The sequence below is a fragment of the Peromyscus leucopus genome, chromosome 4 (genome assembly GCF_004664715.2).
Source record: "Peromyscus leucopus breed LL Stock chromosome 4, UCI_PerLeu_2.1, whole genome shotgun sequence".
NCBI classification, from domain to species: domain Eukaryota; kingdom Metazoa; phylum Chordata; class Mammalia; order Rodentia; family Cricetidae; genus Peromyscus; species Peromyscus leucopus.
Genome location: NC_051066.1, coordinates 145,926,106 through 145,945,352, shown reverse-complemented (window position 1 = coordinate 145,945,352; position 19,247 = coordinate 145,926,106). Strand labels below are relative to the sequence as shown.

The 19,247-nt window shown below is 50.9% G+C and overlaps 1 protein-coding gene across 2 annotated transcripts in view; it reads right to left on the bottom strand.

The window, feature by feature from the left end:
• Nucleotides 1-6,943: 6,943 nt before the first annotated feature.
• Nucleotides 6,944-19,247, bottom strand: part of Col20a1 (collagen type XX alpha 1 chain) — a 35,309-nt gene continuing 23,005 nt past the window's right edge. For both annotated transcript variants that reach the window (XM_037205481.1, XM_028885302.2), the window contains 16 exons: nt 18,881-19,023; nt 18,485-18,594; nt 18,015-18,173; nt 17,865-17,942; nt 17,116-17,202; nt 15,711-15,764; nt 11,422-11,517; nt 11,294-11,347; nt 11,140-11,193; nt 10,661-10,714; nt 9,683-9,754; nt 9,032-9,067; nt 8,885-8,951; nt 8,641-8,811; nt 8,107-8,184; nt 6,944-7,161 (listed from right to left, as the gene is read on the bottom strand). In XM_037205481.1, the coding sequence (XP_037061376.1) occupies nt 8,111-8,184; nt 8,641-8,811; nt 8,885-8,951; nt 9,032-9,067; nt 9,683-9,754; nt 10,661-10,714; nt 11,140-11,193; nt 11,294-11,347; nt 11,422-11,517; nt 15,711-15,764; nt 17,116-17,202; nt 17,865-17,942; nt 18,015-18,173; nt 18,485-18,594; nt 18,881-19,023 (1,309 nt within the window). In that variant the 3' untranslated portion in view covers nt 6,944-7,161; nt 8,107-8,110. The remainder of the gene's footprint in view (nt 7,162-8,106; nt 8,185-8,640; nt 8,812-8,884; nt 8,952-9,031; nt 9,068-9,682; nt 9,755-10,660; nt 10,715-11,139; nt 11,194-11,293; nt 11,348-11,421; nt 11,518-15,710; nt 15,765-17,115; nt 17,203-17,864; nt 17,943-18,014; nt 18,174-18,484; nt 18,595-18,880; nt 19,024-19,247) is intronic.

The window sequence follows — 19,247 nt, the reverse complement described above, 5'->3', positions numbered from 1 at the left end:
GGACACAGCAGTGGACAGGCCTGCTTGGCCCAGCTCCCTGGTCTCTGCAGGGCCATGCTACTTGTCAGTTACCCCCATCTTCCAAACCTGCCATGAAACACCTAGGAGAGAATGCTGCTTCTCCGGACCTAGAAGCTGGCACTGGTTCTAGTCCAGCCATGGGCCTGGTTGGAGCTAGCTGAGGGCTGGCACAGGGCAGAGTTACAGTCTGAGCCCCTGTTTAAATTTCTCTGAAGCAGGTGACAGTCACCCCCTGGCCTACAGACAGCACACACCCATCTGTGTCTCAGAGAATGATCCAATGTTGGTCTCAGTTTTCTTGTGGGGCCACAAGAATTCATCCCTCTTCAGCAACCAGAGCCCAGGGATTCATCAGACCTGGGAAACGCCCACTGTGCCTCTGCTGGCCGCATCCTCTCCCTACTCCATGGTGTGCCCCCTCAACCCTCCAGACTGGGCTGCTCTCTGACTTACAGGTATCAGGGCTGAGCCCAGGCAGGTTCTGTTTTGTCTAGATTGGGGTGAATTGGTAAGAAGCAGAGCACTGTGCTATGTGGATGGGCCCCAATCACAACAGAGTGCAGGCCCTCACAGCAAGACTGAAGTCCCATGGGAGCCCTGCATCCACCTCAGGGGCACAAGGGCTCTATAGTAAGTACTTCCTAGGGACCAGCAACCCCAGGAGGACAAGAGCACTGGGAGTCTCAAGGGTGTGAGGGAGCTAAATCACGTCCAGGTCCTGGGCTGTAGGTCCCCTCATGGATCTCTCTTGATACCCCTCTATGTTTCTGCTTCTTTGGGATTAAAAGACTGAAGGTAGGGCTTCTCGTCCTGGCCCTGTGGTGAGGCCACAGTTCCCTTGAGCACACCTTGTACGAGAGACCTGGGACTCTCTAGGCCAGCAGGAGTGATGGGAAGCTCCTACAATGTTATGGAATAGGGTAGATTGCCAAGAGGCTTCTAAGCAAGTCAGGCTCTCTAACTCATTGTCTTGAGAGCCACAGACCCAGTCTGCCTTGCACTTAAGTTGTAGGGAAGACCTGAGGGGCTCCTCTTCCCTTTCCCAAGACAGCACCAGGCAACCTGGAGAATCCCCAGTGATGGGGTAGGAGAAGCACCTGCTGTGCCCACCTCTTTGAGATTCCACTGTGTGAAGGGCAGAACATAGGAGACACCCAAGAAATCATCCTGTGCCGTGGTCACCTCTGCTGTCCCCACCAGCCAAGTGGGCTTGGCAGAGTGGGCCCTGCACCCTCAGTCCTAGGCCCTGAAGCTGAGGTCCCTGTTGGGATAGTTCTGGGGACTGAAGAAATGAAGAACTTAATGAAGTCTGGAGCCAACACACCAAGCTCCCTGTAGATACAGCTGCCAACCCATGGTACTACTTGCCCATTCCAGCTGAATGATGTCAAGACAGAGGTATGCCAAAGAGCCAGTGCTGTCTTTACCTGTACCTGCATTTAAACAGAGCAGCTGGGCATCTCAGGGTGCTGCTGGGAAAGGAACCCTGAGTTGGAGACCCCAGGACATTCGTGTGTACATGAAGGGCATGCAGAGGCCTGGGTTTGAACCCTGGATGTTCTAGGCCTCCCCTAGAGTCCTAAGGGCATCAAGGAAACATCTGCCATGTTTCAATCTGCCCTCACGTCACTGATTGACTGGGTCACTATCCCCTACACTGGAGCCCTCAGGACATTGCAAGATAACCCTGGTGGGTAAATTTGTCCCAGAACCTGGGAGCCAAGGGGAACACAAGCCTCGGTGAGGAAGGCAGCAGACACGCCTGTCAGATGTGAGCTCTACCATCACGTTGCTTACGTGGCTCCAACCACAAGATTTGCAGGCAACAGTAGAGCTCAGAGCAAGGTCACGGTGGTACACTGTGCAGGGCTGCTGTGCTCTTCTCTTCTGGGTCAGAAAAAGCGAATGGCTGGATGTTCCTGACAGGCCATCCCCACATGCACCCAGAAGCCAGAAAAGGAAAATAAAGCACCGTCTTCTCCCCAGGCCCTTCAGCTGTCCTTTTGTCTGCTTGTTTCCAGTGATCTATGGTCAAGACGAAGTTCAGTTAGGGCAGAGTGCTTGATTTGAGGCCTTTGGGCCAGTGAGCTTTAAAAACCAGACAGCGTGGCCCCAGTCCCTCTGATATGTAGACAGTGTCTCCCCAAACTTCCCAGCCCTCCCATTCTCCTCCTTCCCATGGACAGCATCAACTCAAATGTGAATCCTGGAGACCAGGAGTGCTGGCTCCTGGTCATGTGTCCGGGATCCCATATTGGACTCCGCGATGTCTGGCTTCTTTCACTTGTGTGGCCAGGGCTCACCTGCAGTGCCGTGTGCACTAGACTCATTGCTGTTGTGTGCTTGTTGGTTCTTAGTTGCTGTTTCTGTCCGAATAAACCGAGTTGTGGTGTCTATCCATCAGTGTGTAGCCCTGCCCTCATTTCCAGCTGTCGGTCAAGGTGCTGTTGAGTTCCTGCGTTCATCTCTGTGGGCATGTGTTGCCATTTCTCTGTGTTAATCATGTTTCTTTGCTTTCTGTATGCTATGATGTCTTGACATGTTGGGGGCCTATCAGACTCAAGACTGCCGCTTCCATGGCTGACCAGTTTCTGGTGCTCAGCTTGCTTGGCGCCTACCCACCTACATGGCTGATGATACAGTAGTACCTATCTATTCCTTACAATACTTACACCAAGAGACAGCCACAAAGGCAAAGGCAGCTAGAGACCCCTTTGTAGCCTAGCGTCTGAGGAGGTGTCCAGACTATCACAGGCTGTTCCCTCTATGCAGCCTGAGCCGCTCACAAAAACCCCTGTGAAGATGGTACTGCTTCCTTCCCTCATTCCTTCCACCTACTGATGGACCTGGTATCCCCTATCCCAGGCAGCTGCCTGGTATGACAGTTTCTTGGTAATTGCAACTGACACCCTTCCTGTAGTGCCATCAACTATGGGAGTCTCTTGTCTCCCTGGTAAACTGAGATTTGGGCACAGAGCCTTGGCATCCATCCCCAATAGATAACTCATCCTACAGGGTGGCAGTGATCTCACTGTTGCCATAGCTCTTGGACACTGGTGCTTTTCCACTAGAAATGTCTGAGAGTCCAGGGTTTCATACTCTGGGCCACCTGCCACCCATACAAATTGAGATCCATCAGCACAAAGCCGCTAACTGGTCCTGGAATTGCCCTGACCTTCGGCGGGGGTGGGGGTGGGGGTGGGGGTGGGGGGGCACCTGAGAATCCCTGGTATGTATCCATGGTATATGCACAGGTTTTTGTTTTTCCCAAAAGCTACCTGAGAACATGCCTGGGCTCCTGCTGCTTGATTCTTGTTTCTTCTATTTCAATCTGTAGAAAAATGCCAGTTGAAGCTCCCCAAATTGATTTGCTGACCCACAGCTGGAGGCATACTGCTCAGGACACAATGCCAAGGGGAAGGGTGGAATTGTCAGGCACTGGAGTTTGTGCTGGGATTTAGATGATTCAAAAACACTTTCCACTCAGATGTGCTGTTTGCTCTTTCTGTTTGCAGGTAGGAGTTTCCATTACTTTAATCCTGCCTGACATTTCTTGCTATTTGCTGACCTCCCGGGTGACATATAGATAGACTACACAGACAATCGGCATGTGTGCATACACTTTTTTTCTCACTGTGATTGCCTATGCCACCAGTACCCAGAAGTTACCACTCTCCACTGAGTGTATCCATTTCTGCATCTAGCTTGTGTGGGTTCCATCCTTTGGGCTGTACTCCTGTGCCTGGCTTCCTCTCCTTAGCCTGCTTAGGATTCATCTATTTACCATGAACAGGCAGTTCTTACGTGCTCACTGTATGGCTACTACACCATTTATTCATTCATTCTTTGGGCAGTGAACATTTGGGTTGTCCCAGTTTGTCGTTGTATAAGAAGTGCTGGTGTCGAGGTCTGCATACTTGCTTTTCATCCCAACATTGGGAGGGAGAGGCATGAGGGTCACCCTCAACTACATGTTGAGTTTGATGTCAATCTGGGCTATGTGAGACTTTGTCTTGAATAAACCACCACCAACAACAACAACAAACATGTCTAGGGCTGGGGAGGCTGCTCAGTGGGTAAAATAAGTGTTTGTTATGTAACCATGAAGACCCGTGTTCACATCTCCAGCACCCACATAAAAGCTGAGAGTGGCGGTGGCTACCTGTAAACCCTTCAAATGTTTCCTGCATTCCCCTCAGGCAGGCAGTTCCCCCGGGTTTGCTGGTTAGTCACTCTAGCCAAACGGGCAAGCTCTAATTTCAGTGAGTAACCATATCTCAAAAAATAAGGTGGGAAGCAATAGACATCAACCTCTTGTCCCCACAAGTCATAGGCGCATAAACTCATGCATGCACGCGCGCGCGCACACACACACACACACACAATAATAATAAATTATAATAATTAAAAAATGTATTACATGTTTCTATTGGGAAAACACACAAGGCTAGAGAAGACTTGAACACCATTGTTGCCAGCTGGGCCTGTATAGCATCTCCAGAGCCTTCTCTAAAATAACAGAAAGCATGTTTACTCTTTTTAAATGTACATGGGACTCTGGCCAAGCAGGAGCATGTGCTCTTGTCACACTGAAAAGAAGTGTGACAAAGTTGAGGACTGTGTTAGCAGCCTATTACCTGACAAGTGACGGATCAACTAGAACACCATGTCTTGTGTTTCAGTGGAATTTGGAGAGTTACAGCAATTTCTGCCACCCCTCCACAGAGGAAAGCCTGATCTAATCAGGACACTTACTCTGCTGGTTCTTATTCTAGAAGCTGCTCCTTGCTTATAGCAAATACTTGTGCTTCAAAGCCTTTCTGTACTGATCAGAAACATCACTGTGCCTCCACCTCCTGACAGCACATAGAATGATCTTAGACTATTGCTGTATGACTGCCCAAGGCGGAGGGAGGTTGCTGCCCCCTGTTCACAGTTTCCCCAGTCCTTTGCAGAGGTCGCCAGGGACTCCCTCCTAACAAAAGCTTCCTCCCATGAGTTTCAAAGTGGGTTTGTGTGTTACACCTGGAAGTGTTGCGGTCCTTGAAATATCCTTTGTCCTAATCCTTAATATGAAATTTGGCATTCCCCCTCTGCTCTCCTGGAACCTCATTGCTGCCTCGGATTTTCATTGTCTGGTAGTTTGGGTTATAGGTTCTCCTCAGGAGGATTTCTTGATGAATGTTCCCAGTCTTTGCAACATGTTGTATGACATCAAGGACACATTTCACAACCCACTCGTCAGCTCTCATGCTCCGTCATCAGTCTGAGATCTTAGACCTTTCTCTGCTGCTCAAATCTTCAAAGTCTTGTCATCCCAAAATGCCAGTGCTCCATTTATTGCTGCTGCTTCCCTCTGGGCCTCACGTGAGGCTGCTGTCACAAGCTCCCTGCATCTCTCCTGACACCCACACACTTCTCCCCTCTGATCCTGCAGCTTGCTGATGGTTTCAACAGCATTCTCATCTCACTGTGTCTCCTGCTGACCTGGTTCCTGTTTCTTTTTCACACACAGTCCTTCCTTCATTTATCCCTGTGATTTGGGGCTTCATGTTATTAATGTCCTTCCTTTCCTCTGTGGTCCATCGTGTGTTTTAAAAATTAATAGACCAACGAAAACAGAAATTCCTCTTCGTCTGATATAGACTGTCCATTTGTCTCTGTTTTTATCCTCGGCTGTTTCCTCCTCCTTGTCAGTACATGCCTAAACCTGCATAACTGCAGTTCATGATTGGAGTGTGAGGGTACATCTATGTACATGTATATGTGTGTCTTAGAATGTATGTGTGTGCATGCAGGTCCAGGAGGGAACTACTCATTGTTTATAACAGCTTCTTGAGGACCAGTGCTGCACACATGTGCAAACACATGCATACATGCAGTGACATATGTACACACAGAGACATATACACAGATGTGCACGCACACACAGATACTATTCACGCACAAGAGACAGGCATGTATGCAGGCATTAATGCATACATGTACCCACACACATTGAGTTGTGGTAGACTGTTCCTTCAGTCAGTGTCAAATGTCTCTTGTTCCTTGTTAAAACATTTACCCTTACCCCGGTGATGTGGGTTTCCTCTTTGTTTCTGGACTTTACTTGCTTAGCTACACAGATGGAAGTGGTGGGCCAATTACTTAATATTTGTTGAAAAAGGAAACAGAAGTCTCTGACTCAGCTGTGCAGGACTGGGAATGCAGGTGTCATGAATTCATGCCATCCCGGACCCTTGTCTGGAATGGTGGGGTAAGATGGAAGGCTTGCATGATCTCTCAGGGTGGAGAGAGACGCAGAGCTGAGGTGCTGTTGAGGGACAACCTTGCTCTGAGACCCTGAAGACAAGAGGCCATAGATACCAAGTCTTCGAGTGACATCACCACGCTAGGATCCGAGCACAGAGGCTGAGGGAAGTGAAGGGAATCTGGACTTCTTGGACTGGGCACGGGTGGGTTTGCTCACACCCAGGAGCAAAGGGGACTGAAAGAGACAGAAGGGCTGATGTGAGAGCACTGCTCTGAGGGAGACACTGTCGGGAATGGAACCCTGGGAAGAACCAAGCAGACATGACATGTAAAGGCCCAGGGGTAGCCAGAGTAGACAGCTTGCTATGCTCTACAACTGGCAGGAGGTCTGGATTTTACCCCTGAAATGACAAGGAACCCTGAGAAATGGAAGTCATGAGCAGGTTTGTGTCTTAATGGGGTGAAGATGAACAGTGAATGAGCAGGTAGTCATCTGCTGCCTTGGGTGGAGAATGAGAAGGGTCAGCACAGGATCCAGGCTGAGCCTTGATGAGGCCCAGAGGAAGGAGTCTGGGCTTTGAGGAGGCCCAAGAATCCTGGAGTTTTAAGTGAATAGGTAACATGAGTGGTGGGAGGAGCTCCCAGCAGTGACCAGACACCTCACATAGGCTGATGAGCAAGCAGAGGTTTATCTGAACTTGGACGTGCTACAAAGAAGGGACCTGAGAGGCACCACCCTTTCCCCTCCCGACTCCTGCTGCTTCAGTGTCTTCCTCTGGCTCCCCTCGCCATCCCTCCAGGACACAGTTGTTCTTAGTGTTGAGACGAAAAATGTGGGTGATGGTGTTGGGGCAGTACAGAGTGATTTGGAGCGGCAGAGGGAAGGTCCTGGCAAGAGAGAAGGGCAGACACAGCTGGACTGCAGCCTGGGAGAGCATGGCCCAGCCTCCTGGCACCGTGAGCGTAGGCTTCCCCAGAGTGACAGAACTCGAGGACTCCACACACTAGCTTTTGGTGTGACATGGGAACAGAGCAGAACTTTGGGTTGTTCTCTGGTCTCCTGAATAGGGACAAGGCTGCCATACTCACCCAGTGCTCTAGCTTGTCCATTTGGTGGCTCCCCACTCCTGCACCTCGGCACCCCTGAGCCCTTGTGCCTGCGGAGTCTGCTCCCAGACACCTCCACCTCCATCATCTACTTGAGACAATGCTGTCGCACCCGTCTGAACCCATGTGAGCCCATCCATGCCCCTTGTGCTCACTTGGCTCACCTGCACTTGTGTTCATAGAACTTACCTGTGCTTATCTGTACTCACGCCCACCTGTGTTCACTGTACCCTGCCCCCCACATGTGCACCTGGAAACACCTCCTCAGGCAGGTTTGTACATGGGAAGCTTCTCAGGACATCCAGAGACAGGAAAGAGGTCATCGGTGCTGGATCCTGCCCCCCCCCCATCTCAACTGTATCAGCCACAATCAGAACCCCCAAAGCACTCTGTCTGAGACCTCAGGAGCTCTCAGCTGGCCAGGCGGTCACTGGGGTGCCTTACTGAGCCTCCCGTTATGGGGCTCCTCCAAGGCCCATGAGCACCCACACTCCAGCAGCTCAAACCTCTGCTCTGCTCTGTGGCTCCTCCATACTTGCTGGCCCAGTGGGGGTCTGCAGGACAGCCAGCTTCACAAGTGCCAGCTCTATCCCACTCTCACAGACAGTGCCCCGTAGATGGAGGCAGCACCATCTCCCACCCTCACACTGTGCAGCCCAAGCAGGTATCTCCACACCAGCTGCCCCTCCTTCTTGCTCCACAGTTGGCATGGTGAGAGAAATTCACCTGTTCACTCCAGGGGTTCTGGGGTCTGCTCCTCCTGCAGTCCAGGGCTGCCCATGTGGCTGATAGCTGCAGACTCACCTGAGAGGAAGTGGGGACATTGCAGGACCAGGAAATGTAACAGCTTCAGCTTCCTGTTCTGTGCCCTGTCTGTCCAGGGAGAGGCTGGGTCCTCTCAGGAGAAGCATGAGGCTCAGCCCTTGGCCAAAGGCTGAGCACTCAGGACAGCAGCACATCATGTCTTTGAGACCCAAGCAAGTACCTTAGTGTGGGTTCAGTGGCCATAGTAGAGACTTTACTCCTAAATGAGGTAGGGTCACCTGTGGATACCCCAGGCTGTTCCTGGTTCATTAAGACATCTTTGGGGTAAATGGACTGATAAGGAGGAAACACACACACACACACACACACACACACACACACACACACACAGGTGCGTCGCGCTCACACACACAAAAGTATATACACCCATGTGTGTGCAAAGAACTAACCACTGTCTGCTTCTAGAATCCTTCCTAAGAGCAGGAAGCCTTGTACCTTGGTCCTCAGGATGGTGGACATGTCCCCCGTCTCCAGGAAGTAGAGCCTTATTATGTGATCCAGGAGTCTCTATAGATCCAGGTTTGCCTGGCTGTGCTGTCTCCACCATGAAGGGCATTGGGGGCCGGGTATTCTCATTGAGGAAGGAATTCAGCTTCAGCACATGTGCTGAGGAAGAAGACATCAGCCGGGCCCAGCCTTGCCGGTAAGGGTGAGGCAGGGCAGGGTGGGCTTCACTCACTCTGTATGGCCGACTCGCAGGCCTGGCTCACCAGCTGGAAGATGGTGGCAAGGGACTGTGGCTCTCCCTGGAAGGAGGACATGGCTTTGGGACCCATGGCAGGTGCCACTAGGGAGTCCCAGTCTCCAGATTATGGCCATCACCCACCTTCTCTCCTCGTTCACCTTTGGACCCCGGTAGACCCTGTAGCAGGGGTACAGGGAAAAAGCCGTCAGCACAGAGACAAGGAGCTGCTGGCATGCAACATGTGGCAGGCTTGGCTGCGCACAGGCCACTGTGGTGCCAAAGCCCAACCCAACTACCAGGGTCCAGGAATGTTTGCCCTCAGCTCCAGCCCACAGCGAGCAAGTGAAGCTGGACATCCACAGCAGGAACAGTCCCAAGTGGAGCTGGGAGGGACCTGCAGAGAGCCATCCCAGCTGTACATTTGTGCTGGGGAGTATGGGCAGAGGTCCCAAACAGCTGAACCGCTGCCTTGAGAACAGACCCTCCTTGACCCAGAGGCAGGCCTGAGCCAAGAACTACTCATTGTCCTGCTTCTTCTTCTATGTTATGCCCACGCTATGAAGCCCACTTAAGGGGCCCTGAGCTGCTGAAACCCTACTCCTCTTGCTTGAAGGCTAAGGTGGCCACCTAGGGAGCTGGATCCCCAAAAGTCAACTGCTGCCTCCTTCCGATTGTCCTCATGAAGCCATGAGAAGCTCTGACCAGGTGGATCCTCAACTGGGGAACCCCTGAACCTGTGCTCGCACCGTCCCTGTCACTTGGCTGCCTTGCTGGGAGGTAGGGGGTACTTACCGTCGGCCCCACAGCCCCTGGGGGTCCTCGCTCCCCATTGGTGCCCCTGCCCCCTGCCAAACCATGGAACCCCTGCAAAAAATGCAGATATCAGAGTTTGAGCCCCAAGGAGTCTAGGGTTGGCTTGATATCCAGGGTCCCATTGTACGACAAGGTTAACCCTAGCGGCTCTCAGGCCTTGCTCTCCTCCCCAGCATGCTCCAGGTCATGTTCCCAAACCAGTGTCTATAACAGGCCATTAATCTTCATCCAGCACCCAGGGCAGACTCTACCTATGCTCAGTACTCCGTATAGGCACTCCACTACTCACTCAGTATCTAGGGTAGACTACCCACCCCTCACCCAGTTGTCCATCTAGTTTATTCTGCACTGAAATGCTCCCTGATAGGCTCTGGGTGCTCTGGCAGAAACATAGTGGACTTCCCCCAACCCCAGAGAGTAGTCCTTGCAGCATATCCTGGTAAGTTTCAGTTTCTGGCCTGAGGTACCCTCTCAAAGGTTCATTGGGTACAGAGCTCAGAGTAAAGAACCCTGGGATTGAAGAAGGAAAGTCTTCTCAAGGTGAGGAAGCTCCAGCTTTTCTTCAGGGTCACAGGGCTGCCTTTGATGTCCCAGCTGCTGGGAAGTCTGACAGTAGGAACAGCATCACGTCCCCATAGTAGTCTAGCCACCTACCCCTACCAGGCCCAGTCAGTCCTGGCACCCCTGCCCTGTAGAGTCAGGGTATAGGTATGATTGGGCCTGTACAGGGCTTATTTCCATAGGAACCTGATCCAGGCGCAAGGGCCTTTTCTGGGGTAGAGTTGGGGTGCTCCCAGGTACAGACATTCAGATGCCAGCAGAGCCCCGTGGAAGGCTGCAGCAGGAACAAGGCCCTCCTCCAAAGTGGTCTGGACAGTGGCAGGTGATGTTCAGTGCCTTTCTCCCAAACTAGCTTTTCAGCTCCAGGGAGCCTTGGGGATTCTGGGCAGAGCCTACCCTGGGGCCAGGTGGTCCAGGCAGGCCAGCAGGTCCCTCCAGTCCCCTCATTCCCTAATGGGCAGAGGAGGAGAAAGCTGAGATGGGGGCTTATGTCAGTCCTTGCCTTTTACAGTGCCCACCCACAGCCCTGATATACTCTTCTCATTGGCATTCTCTCCTACCAACTTGATGCCCTTTGGGTCCAGGCCAGTACTGTACCAAGAAAGTGACCCACCCTAAGAAGGTGGGATGTACAAATGCCCAGCTTTGATTAGAGGAGCTGCCTCCTTCACCCCACCCCAGGGTGGCACCATTTTATCCTTAGTGTGGGCTGAGATTGCTTTCTTCCTAGCCAGGCCTTAGGGGGTAGGGAAAAATGAAGCCTCAGGTGGAAGAGGAAGCCTCCCCACTTCCTCACTCCCCAGAGCCTCTGTCTCCAAGACTCTACCTGGGCCCACTCTCTCCCACTCATCACCTCCTAGGCCTGGAGCCAGTACCTTTGGTCCTTGTAGGCCATTTTTCCCGGGGATGCCTTGCTGGCCAGAGAGGCCCTGGGAAGGAAGAGGAATGGTCCACCAGGCAGAGGCCAACATCACATGCAGAGGAGGGTCCTACCCATATCCTTTCTCTGCCACCACCCTGACCCATTACCTGCAAGCCTGGGAGTCCATGGTCTCCTTTCTCTCCTTTGACTCCTGGGGGACCCTGGAGGGGAAGATGGGCTGAGAGGCAGGGGAGAGAGACAAAGCAGAAGAAGATGGGTACAGAGCAGCACCTACCATAGGTCCCTGGACTGTGCGGCCCTGGGTTCCTGGTGACCCTTGCTGACCTCCAGGGCCTTCAGGTCCTGTCTGCCCAGGTGGCCCTGGCTCTCCCTGGAGACACAAAAGGCATTGTAAGGACTGAGAAGGCCTATCCCCTATCCCTTCCTGTTCTCTACCTGCCCTCAGCACTGTCCATCATGCTGTTGTTTTCCTACTAGGCCACAAGCACCTTCACTGGAGAACAAAGGCTCCCTTATGCCTACCCTGAGTGGGTCCTAAGGGGACCCTGTCTGTAGGGCGCCATCAGTCCATGGTCATTTATCCAGAGCCACAAACAAGCCAAAATGGCATCGGGACTTGAAGCTAGTTCTTTTTATCCCATCCCAGTTTTCCTGTTCTGCTCTGGCTCCAAAGGGGCCAGAGGAGACGTGCCCAGAAACCACCAAGGGGAGAGAAGGAACTCAGTGGACTGATGACGGGGACAAAGGGTATCATCTCCTTAAGCTATGATCCCCAAACACCAAACTCAGTTCTCACTAGACATCTAAGCTCTAAGGGACAGATGACACCGGAGATATTTAAACTGAGGTTAGGGGGGACACTTCCAAACTGCTATAAATAAAACACCACCATGCAGAGCACTGCCACCTACTGAACAGTGGTGAGGACCGTCACCACGATGGCTTCTTAATGACGCAAGAGTACTTAGCATGTGGGGAAACAGCAAAATTAATAGGAAGAGCTTCAAGAAGAAAATTGCGCCGGGCGGTGGTGGCGCACGCCTTTAATCCCAGCACTCGGAGCAGAGCAGGCGGATCGCTGTGAGTTGAGGCAGCCTGGCTACCAAGTGAGTTCAGGAAAGGCGCAAAACTACACAGAGAAACCCTGTCTCTAAAAAAAAAAAAAAAAAAAAAAAAAAAAAAAAAAAAAAAAAAAAAGGAAAATTGCTTGATCATGTCTATAACCACTGAAATAAATGATACATTTTATTTAATGTCTTTTTGATTTGTTTTTTAAAATTTCAAATAAATTAAGATTAAAGGAATTTTGTTATCCCATGAAAATGAATATCTCTTTTAGTGTCTGAATCAGCACTGCATTTAATGAATTACTATTAAGCCAAAGACATCTGTATCACCACATGACACCATATGACAGAGTTCTGAACTATTTACCAACACCACCAGGCAAGAAGAAAAAAAAAAAAACAAAGTTATAAACATTGGGCAGAAGAAGGAAAAGTAACTATACAGGTGATCTCATGTGAGCCTAAAAAACAGGGATATAAGTAAAATACACCACAAGTAGGAAACCCTCAGGAAAGAGCCTGTACACACCACAAGAGAAGCCATAATGAGAACAAAGACAACCACTTTCACTAGCACCAAAGAGAAGCATAGTTAGGCATGAACCTGAGCCTGTCAACAACAGGATGCCATGCTCCTGGATGATAAAACACAAGCTCTACAAGTACCACTTCTTCCTCAGTACAGCTACAGCCTGAACTTGGTCCAGTGAAAACACCAACGAGGACAAGTGAGAGCTACAGTCCACAGTGAGTAAGCAAAGAGAACCAGCAATGTTCTGAAGAGGATCAGACTAAGCTGGTAAGATGGAACTCATGTAAAGGTGGATGGAGAGAACAGATTCCACAAAGTTGTCCTCTGACCTGTACCTGCAAGCATACACACAACCTGCCACTCAAGGGTTGAGTCTGCCCTTGTTGAAGTTGTAGGTGTGGAAGCCAACTGTCATTCATGACGTGTGGATTTGTCCAGTGGACAGGAAAGATTTGGTCAGGCTAGGCTTTGGCCTGGTAGACAAACCAGTGAGGAGGGTAAAGTGTGCTTCAGAGATAGGTCTAGGTGAAGATGGTACTGGCCAGCAGGGATGAATCTCCAGGGGTCGGGGATAGAGGCTAACTTTTTGAGGACTGGACATAGCTCCTCCCAACTTACACCAAGCAAGCTGCGGATGAACCAACACATGCAGCTCTAAAATGCCAGCATCCAGAGAAACCAGAGGATGTCCACTTTCTACTCGCAGACCGAGGGCGGCTTTTAAATTTAATTGTATTTAATAGGCATTTATTAGTGTTGTGGACACGTGTAGAGGTCAGAGGACAACTTGTGAGCGTCAGTTCTGTCCTTCCAGCATGTGAGTCCTGAGAATCAAATACATGTAGGCTAGCTGGCAAGTACCTTCACATGCAGAGCTAGCGTGCCCACCTTGAGAGGCCTTTTAAAATAGCCTACAAAATTCAAACCCCAGAAGAGACAGAGCAATGATGTACACTAGACAAAAATTTACCTTAAAAATCTGTACAGATAGCTGGGCGGTGGTGGCGCATGCCTTTAATCCCAGCACTTGGGTGGCAGAGGCAGGCAGATCTCTGTGAGTTCAAGGCCAGCCTGGTCTACAGAGCAAGTTCCAGGACAGACTCCAAAGCTACACAGAGAAACCCTGTCTTGAAATACCAAAAAGAAAAAAAAATCTGTACAGAAACCAGTCACAAACAAGGTCAAAGGGCATACAACAAGATGGCAAGGAAGTCACAAGTCACTTTAGCAGCACAGCTGACTCCAAAAAGTTAGGAGTCCCACTGAAAAGCAAGTAACAAACAGGACAGTGGAGAGTTGGAGGACACACTCCTAATAAAATCCTGGCAGCTTCTGAAAGTCACCTAAGCTAGCATAGCAAGTTCCAGGCTAGTGTGGGCTACATAGTGAGAACCTCTCACAAACAAACAAAACCTCCCAGTAATGTCCATTTTTACCCAGCAGACTGCCTAACATCAGCTAGTTATCTGGGAGAGGTCTGGAGAGCAGATGGCTCACCATGGGAGAGCAGGTGCATGTCGTTCAGCTTCCAAGGACAGCTGACCTCTAAGGATACAGGCATCCATCCCTGAGGACTCTCGAGCTCCTGCAGAATGCGCCCACACAGCACCGCAGTGCAGGGCCGAACACTCATTTCCCTGATCGAAGGCTGACTATCTACGCATGTCCACAGTACAAAGACCTCAGCCGGCTCTGTCTGAGTTCACACAATCCTTCCCAAGAGGCACTGTACCAGGGTCAGGGCAGGACAGGATATGGGGTGAAGTCTTACAGACACCCCAGAAGGCTGAAAGAGGTGAAGGTGTCAGCGCAGAGAAGCATATTCCAATAGCTGCCACTGCTTGAATGCCTTAAACTCTGTGCATGTGGCATTGTGGCCTACCAATCTAGAATCAAGCAAGAATGGCACCTTGTAGGCCACTGGGGGTGGTGGTGGCAGTACTGCTACTGAAGTACACTGCCTTCCACTTCACATTCCTCAGACCAAGACCCTTATCCCAACACACATAGACCTCCTAGAGCCAGACCCTACCCTGTGTAATGAGACCGCTTCTCCCACTCCTAGCCAGAGGAAAATCATGCTTCAGTGGACTATCATTTAGCTGGATTATCTGCCAGACTCCAGCAAAAACTCTGTCATTTCCACAGCCAGACTATGTTTGCTGAGACTAGCAGAATCCCTGATAAGGGTAATGGAGCTCACACAAACAATTTTCCCAGAGTTAGCCTGATTTTTTCTGTGTACCATGCATGCTGTCTGAACTTGCTGCTTTGACAGTAAGCAGCGTTCTGAACCCAGATTCAAATGGAGGGCAAAAGACTATCTACATTTGTCTCTAAGTAATCCCTAGAAACTCATTTTACTCATAAAGATCAACTTTAATGAATCATTCTTTGGGCTGTTGGTGCCATCCCAGTTGATACAGATATAAATTTTACATCTCCAAAAAATTAATTTTACATCTTGACATACTCTGACACACCCACAAACCTCTGCAGAGTCAGACCTCTCTCCAACATGCCCATAGACCCTGTAGATGACACAATTCAGAGGCTAACCATGTCTGAAATCACTTTGGAATTCAGTCTCCTATGTGCTGTGGATGGAGGAGTTACCCAGTGTCTATGGAGGGGAATAATGAGACAGTTGAAGAGCTAGGCAATCTGGACTCCCACGCCTCAGTTTCCCCACCTGTTCCATGTAGGTGATCCTGCCTATAAAAATAGGTGAAGAGCAAATATCCACTAAATACTAGGTTCAAGGCCAGATGTCCTGCAGGTGATAGGGGAGCCCCGAATAATCCCTGATTTCCTTGTGATATCACACCCCTGCTTTTCTACAGTGGGAAGCCCTTCCACCTGATACAGAATGCCATGAAACTTGATCTCTGTGCTCTGAATGCGTGGGGCCCTCCCGCTGCAGGTCAGATCAGGCATATTGCTCCTGTACTTCATAAGACCTACCTTGGGCCCCGGGTGTCCCTGCTGTCCCGGAATGCCATTCCTTCCAGGGAGGCCCTGTAAAGATACAGACAAGACTGAATATTAGCCCCATCATAATCCTTAGTCCCACTCAGCTATTCCCCATACCCAGCCTCCTCCAGCCCTGAACTCCTATGTGTGTTGCTGGGAGGAAAAGGATCCTCCAAGATCAAGGGTATCCTTACTGACCTCCTCTTCACTGCTGGATACCCACTGGATTAAGGCAGATCTGAGGTCACACCCTGGACCTATATACAATGAAGCCTGTGGACCACCAAGTGCAAAGTAAGTGCTCTTAACAGGTGTCCACTGACTTTGGAAGCATTTGCAACCTTGCAAGACTGGCCCAGAAGCCTTGGGCTTTTAGAGAGAGGACCAGAAAAGGTATAGACATCCTTTAAGGATACCACAGCCTGCCCAAGGTAGAGGGCTTAGGGTGCTGGCTAACTCCTTTCCAGTACCTAAGGCAGAGCTGCCTGCAAGGCTATGGCTCACAGTTTGCCACATCATAGCTCACCAACCACTACCAGCACAGTCCTGGAGACCAGTGGGACCTGGGCTCATCCCATCAGGAACATTAGAGAAACTTTTGATTTCATGGCAGAGAAGGACCAGCATCTGCCCACAGATGGAGGACATATATAAGAGAGAAAAGCTCAAGTAGTGTGCAGAGGGGCTGGCCAGACTGGGCTTCTGGGACTGATGGCCATAAAAGAAACCTAAGGAAGCCTATCCTGTGTGTAACGTGACTGAGGAGGGCTGTGGTGGTTTGTGTTCCCCAAAATATTGTGCACCCTAATAAACTTATCTGGAGTCAGAGACAGAACAGCCACTAGATACAAAGGCTAGAAAATGGTGGCACTCACACCTTTACTCCCAGCATTCCAGAGGCAGACATCCCTCTGGATCTTTGTGAGTTCAAGGCCACATTGGAAACAGGCAGGCATGGCGACACACACTTTAATCCCAGAAAGTGAACCTTTAATCCCAGGGAGTGATGGTAGAAAGCAAAAAGGTATATAAGGCGTGAGGACCAGAAACTAGCAGCGTTTGGCTGGTTAAGCATTCGGCTGGTTAAGCTTTCAGGCTTCTAGCAGCAGTTCAGCTGAGATTCATTCTGGATGAGAACTCAGAGGCTTCCAGTCTGAGGAAACAGGATCAGCTGAGGAATTGGCAAGGTGAGGTGGCTGTGGCCTGTTCTGTCTCTCTGATCTTCCAGCGTTCATCCCAATACCTGGCCCAGGTTTATTTTTTATTAATAAAACCTGTTAAGATTCCTGCTACAGAAGGAAGCTGGTGGGTTTGTTTTCCTGAAAGCTGGTGTTGAGGTCCACCAATAGCAGTAGAAGTCCTTGGTCACCCCCAGGGGAGAAGACGCCAGACTCACCGGAGGGCCTTGGGGCCCTGGAGGCCCAGGGGTCTCAGAGGAGCAGGCACAGGCAGAAGGCAAGGCTGGGCATGTCTCTCCATCCCTCTGGAAAAAAAGAAATCATTTGTTCAATAGACCCTCCTTTGGATCTCATCCAATCTTAAGACTCACCATGGCCAAAGACACCTGACTCTAGGACACCTCTAAAGCCATTGCCAGAGGTAGGGCAGGTCAGAATGAAGGCTGCCAAGTCCTGTGTATGCAGCAGGCTCAGTGTGCCCCCTCCTGGATTCCCCTGGGAGCCTTATATCTCCTTTTCCCTTCTCCTCCCACCCTCTTAGCACAGCCAAGTTCAAGATGGGTTCTCATGGGACTAGAGAAGAAAGCTGCTAAGTCCTCAGCAGACCTAGGATGGCCCCACAGCCTCACTGAATGAGCTTCTACCTGAGTCTATAGAGAAGAGGGAATAGCTTCTCCTTAGAGCTGACCAGGGACTTCTAACTGGCATATAGCTGTTATTGACAGAAATGGAATGTCATGCACATGTCACAGTCATGACAGCTGCTATAACTGCAGATGAGGCTTCTTGGCCTTCCCCCAAATGCCTGTGGGACTTTCCTATTCAGGTCCCTGGCCACCTCATCCAGAAAGTCTGCTTTCACCTCTCTGAGCACGGGTCTATACAGGCCATCTACCCAGACTCTGTAACCCTTAGTGGCACTCTCACAGGGCCAAGGTACAGTGTCCAGGATTTTGTTTCCACTTACCAATGCAGGGAGTTCACAGCACCTGTCCTTCTCTGCCCAGGTATCACTGCACATGATTTGCAACATCTGAAGCTGAAACTGTGAAGCAGGGGGAAAGTCAGCCCCCATAGGAAGAACCCACCCATCCTACGAGACAAGGGCCAGACTCACTGTGGCTGAGCTGCTCCGTGGCCCCCTGGCCTTAGCCAGCCTCCCTAGTGTGATAAAACCAGCTGTGGGTGGGCTGCCAGCATCCCCAATAGGCCGCTCAGCTACCTTCCGACAGTCCACGTAAAGTCTGACCTTGGAGTGGCCCACAGCCACATGTACCTGCAGAAACCACAGCAAGTTTCTCACCCCAGACCAGGTCAAAACAGATTAAGGGGGCCCAGCATGTAGGGCCTGGGGTCAGATTCCCGACTCCACTCTGGGACCTACTGGGTCTCCGCTTCCCCAGGGAAAGCTACTGCAGGAGCCTCCCAAAGAGAAGAATTTGCTCTCTGACCCAAATTAAGAAAGGACCATCAGAACAGAGGAGCACCAGGGTCAAAGGCTTGACTCTCAAGGGAGACAGCCACATGCAGGGAAGGCCAGACCAGAGGGTTGGGGCCTGCAGGGTTCAGGCAGACAGTTCCCAGGACCTTGTGGAAGCTTCCGAAGAAAACCTTCTTTGCATCCTGCAGGTCAAAGGTGACCTCCTGCAAGGCTGCCCTGGGATCATGGTTGAAGTAAGTCAGAGATTTTCTGCCAGCTGCCAGGGAGGATAGGGAGCAGACGAGAATGGTAAGCTGGAAGAGGGTGGCAGTGACAGAACACAGGTCCTACCCAAGGCCCAAGTAGGGTCTCCACAATGCAAAGCTACGGTGATATCCAGGATATCTGCTCACACTGATGATGATGGGCTTCCATGCCTAGTTGCCTAGGGAGACCCACAGCTTGGCCAGCGTGTTGGCATCTTTATATGCCAGGAGGTAAAGAAAGTAAGCAGGGGTCCCATCCCTCCCAACTGCCAAGGGTGGTATGGGGGCCAGAGTCACCATCCAGCAGAACCCCAAGGATGGGCTGGAAGTCCTCAGCCATCATCTGCCACAGCGCAAAGGCTTCTCGGGGTGTTTCAGGGAGTAGGCGCACCAGGAAGACAATGGTATGTTCTGGTGGCAGAGCTGCTGGGTGGATATCGCTGGAGAGACAAGGGATTGGAACAGATTTCAGAGGACTGAACTGAGGTAGTCCTGTCTCAGTTTCTCCATAAGGAACATGGGAGTGTAGCAGAGCATCCCCTCTACCCACAACTGTTAGCTTTCAACAAGAAGTGTTGAGGCCCCTGGGCCAACAGACCCTCTCCTCTCTGAAGCCAGGCCAAGGCTATAATGGAGGCCACTGTGCAAGGGCTGCTGAGACCCT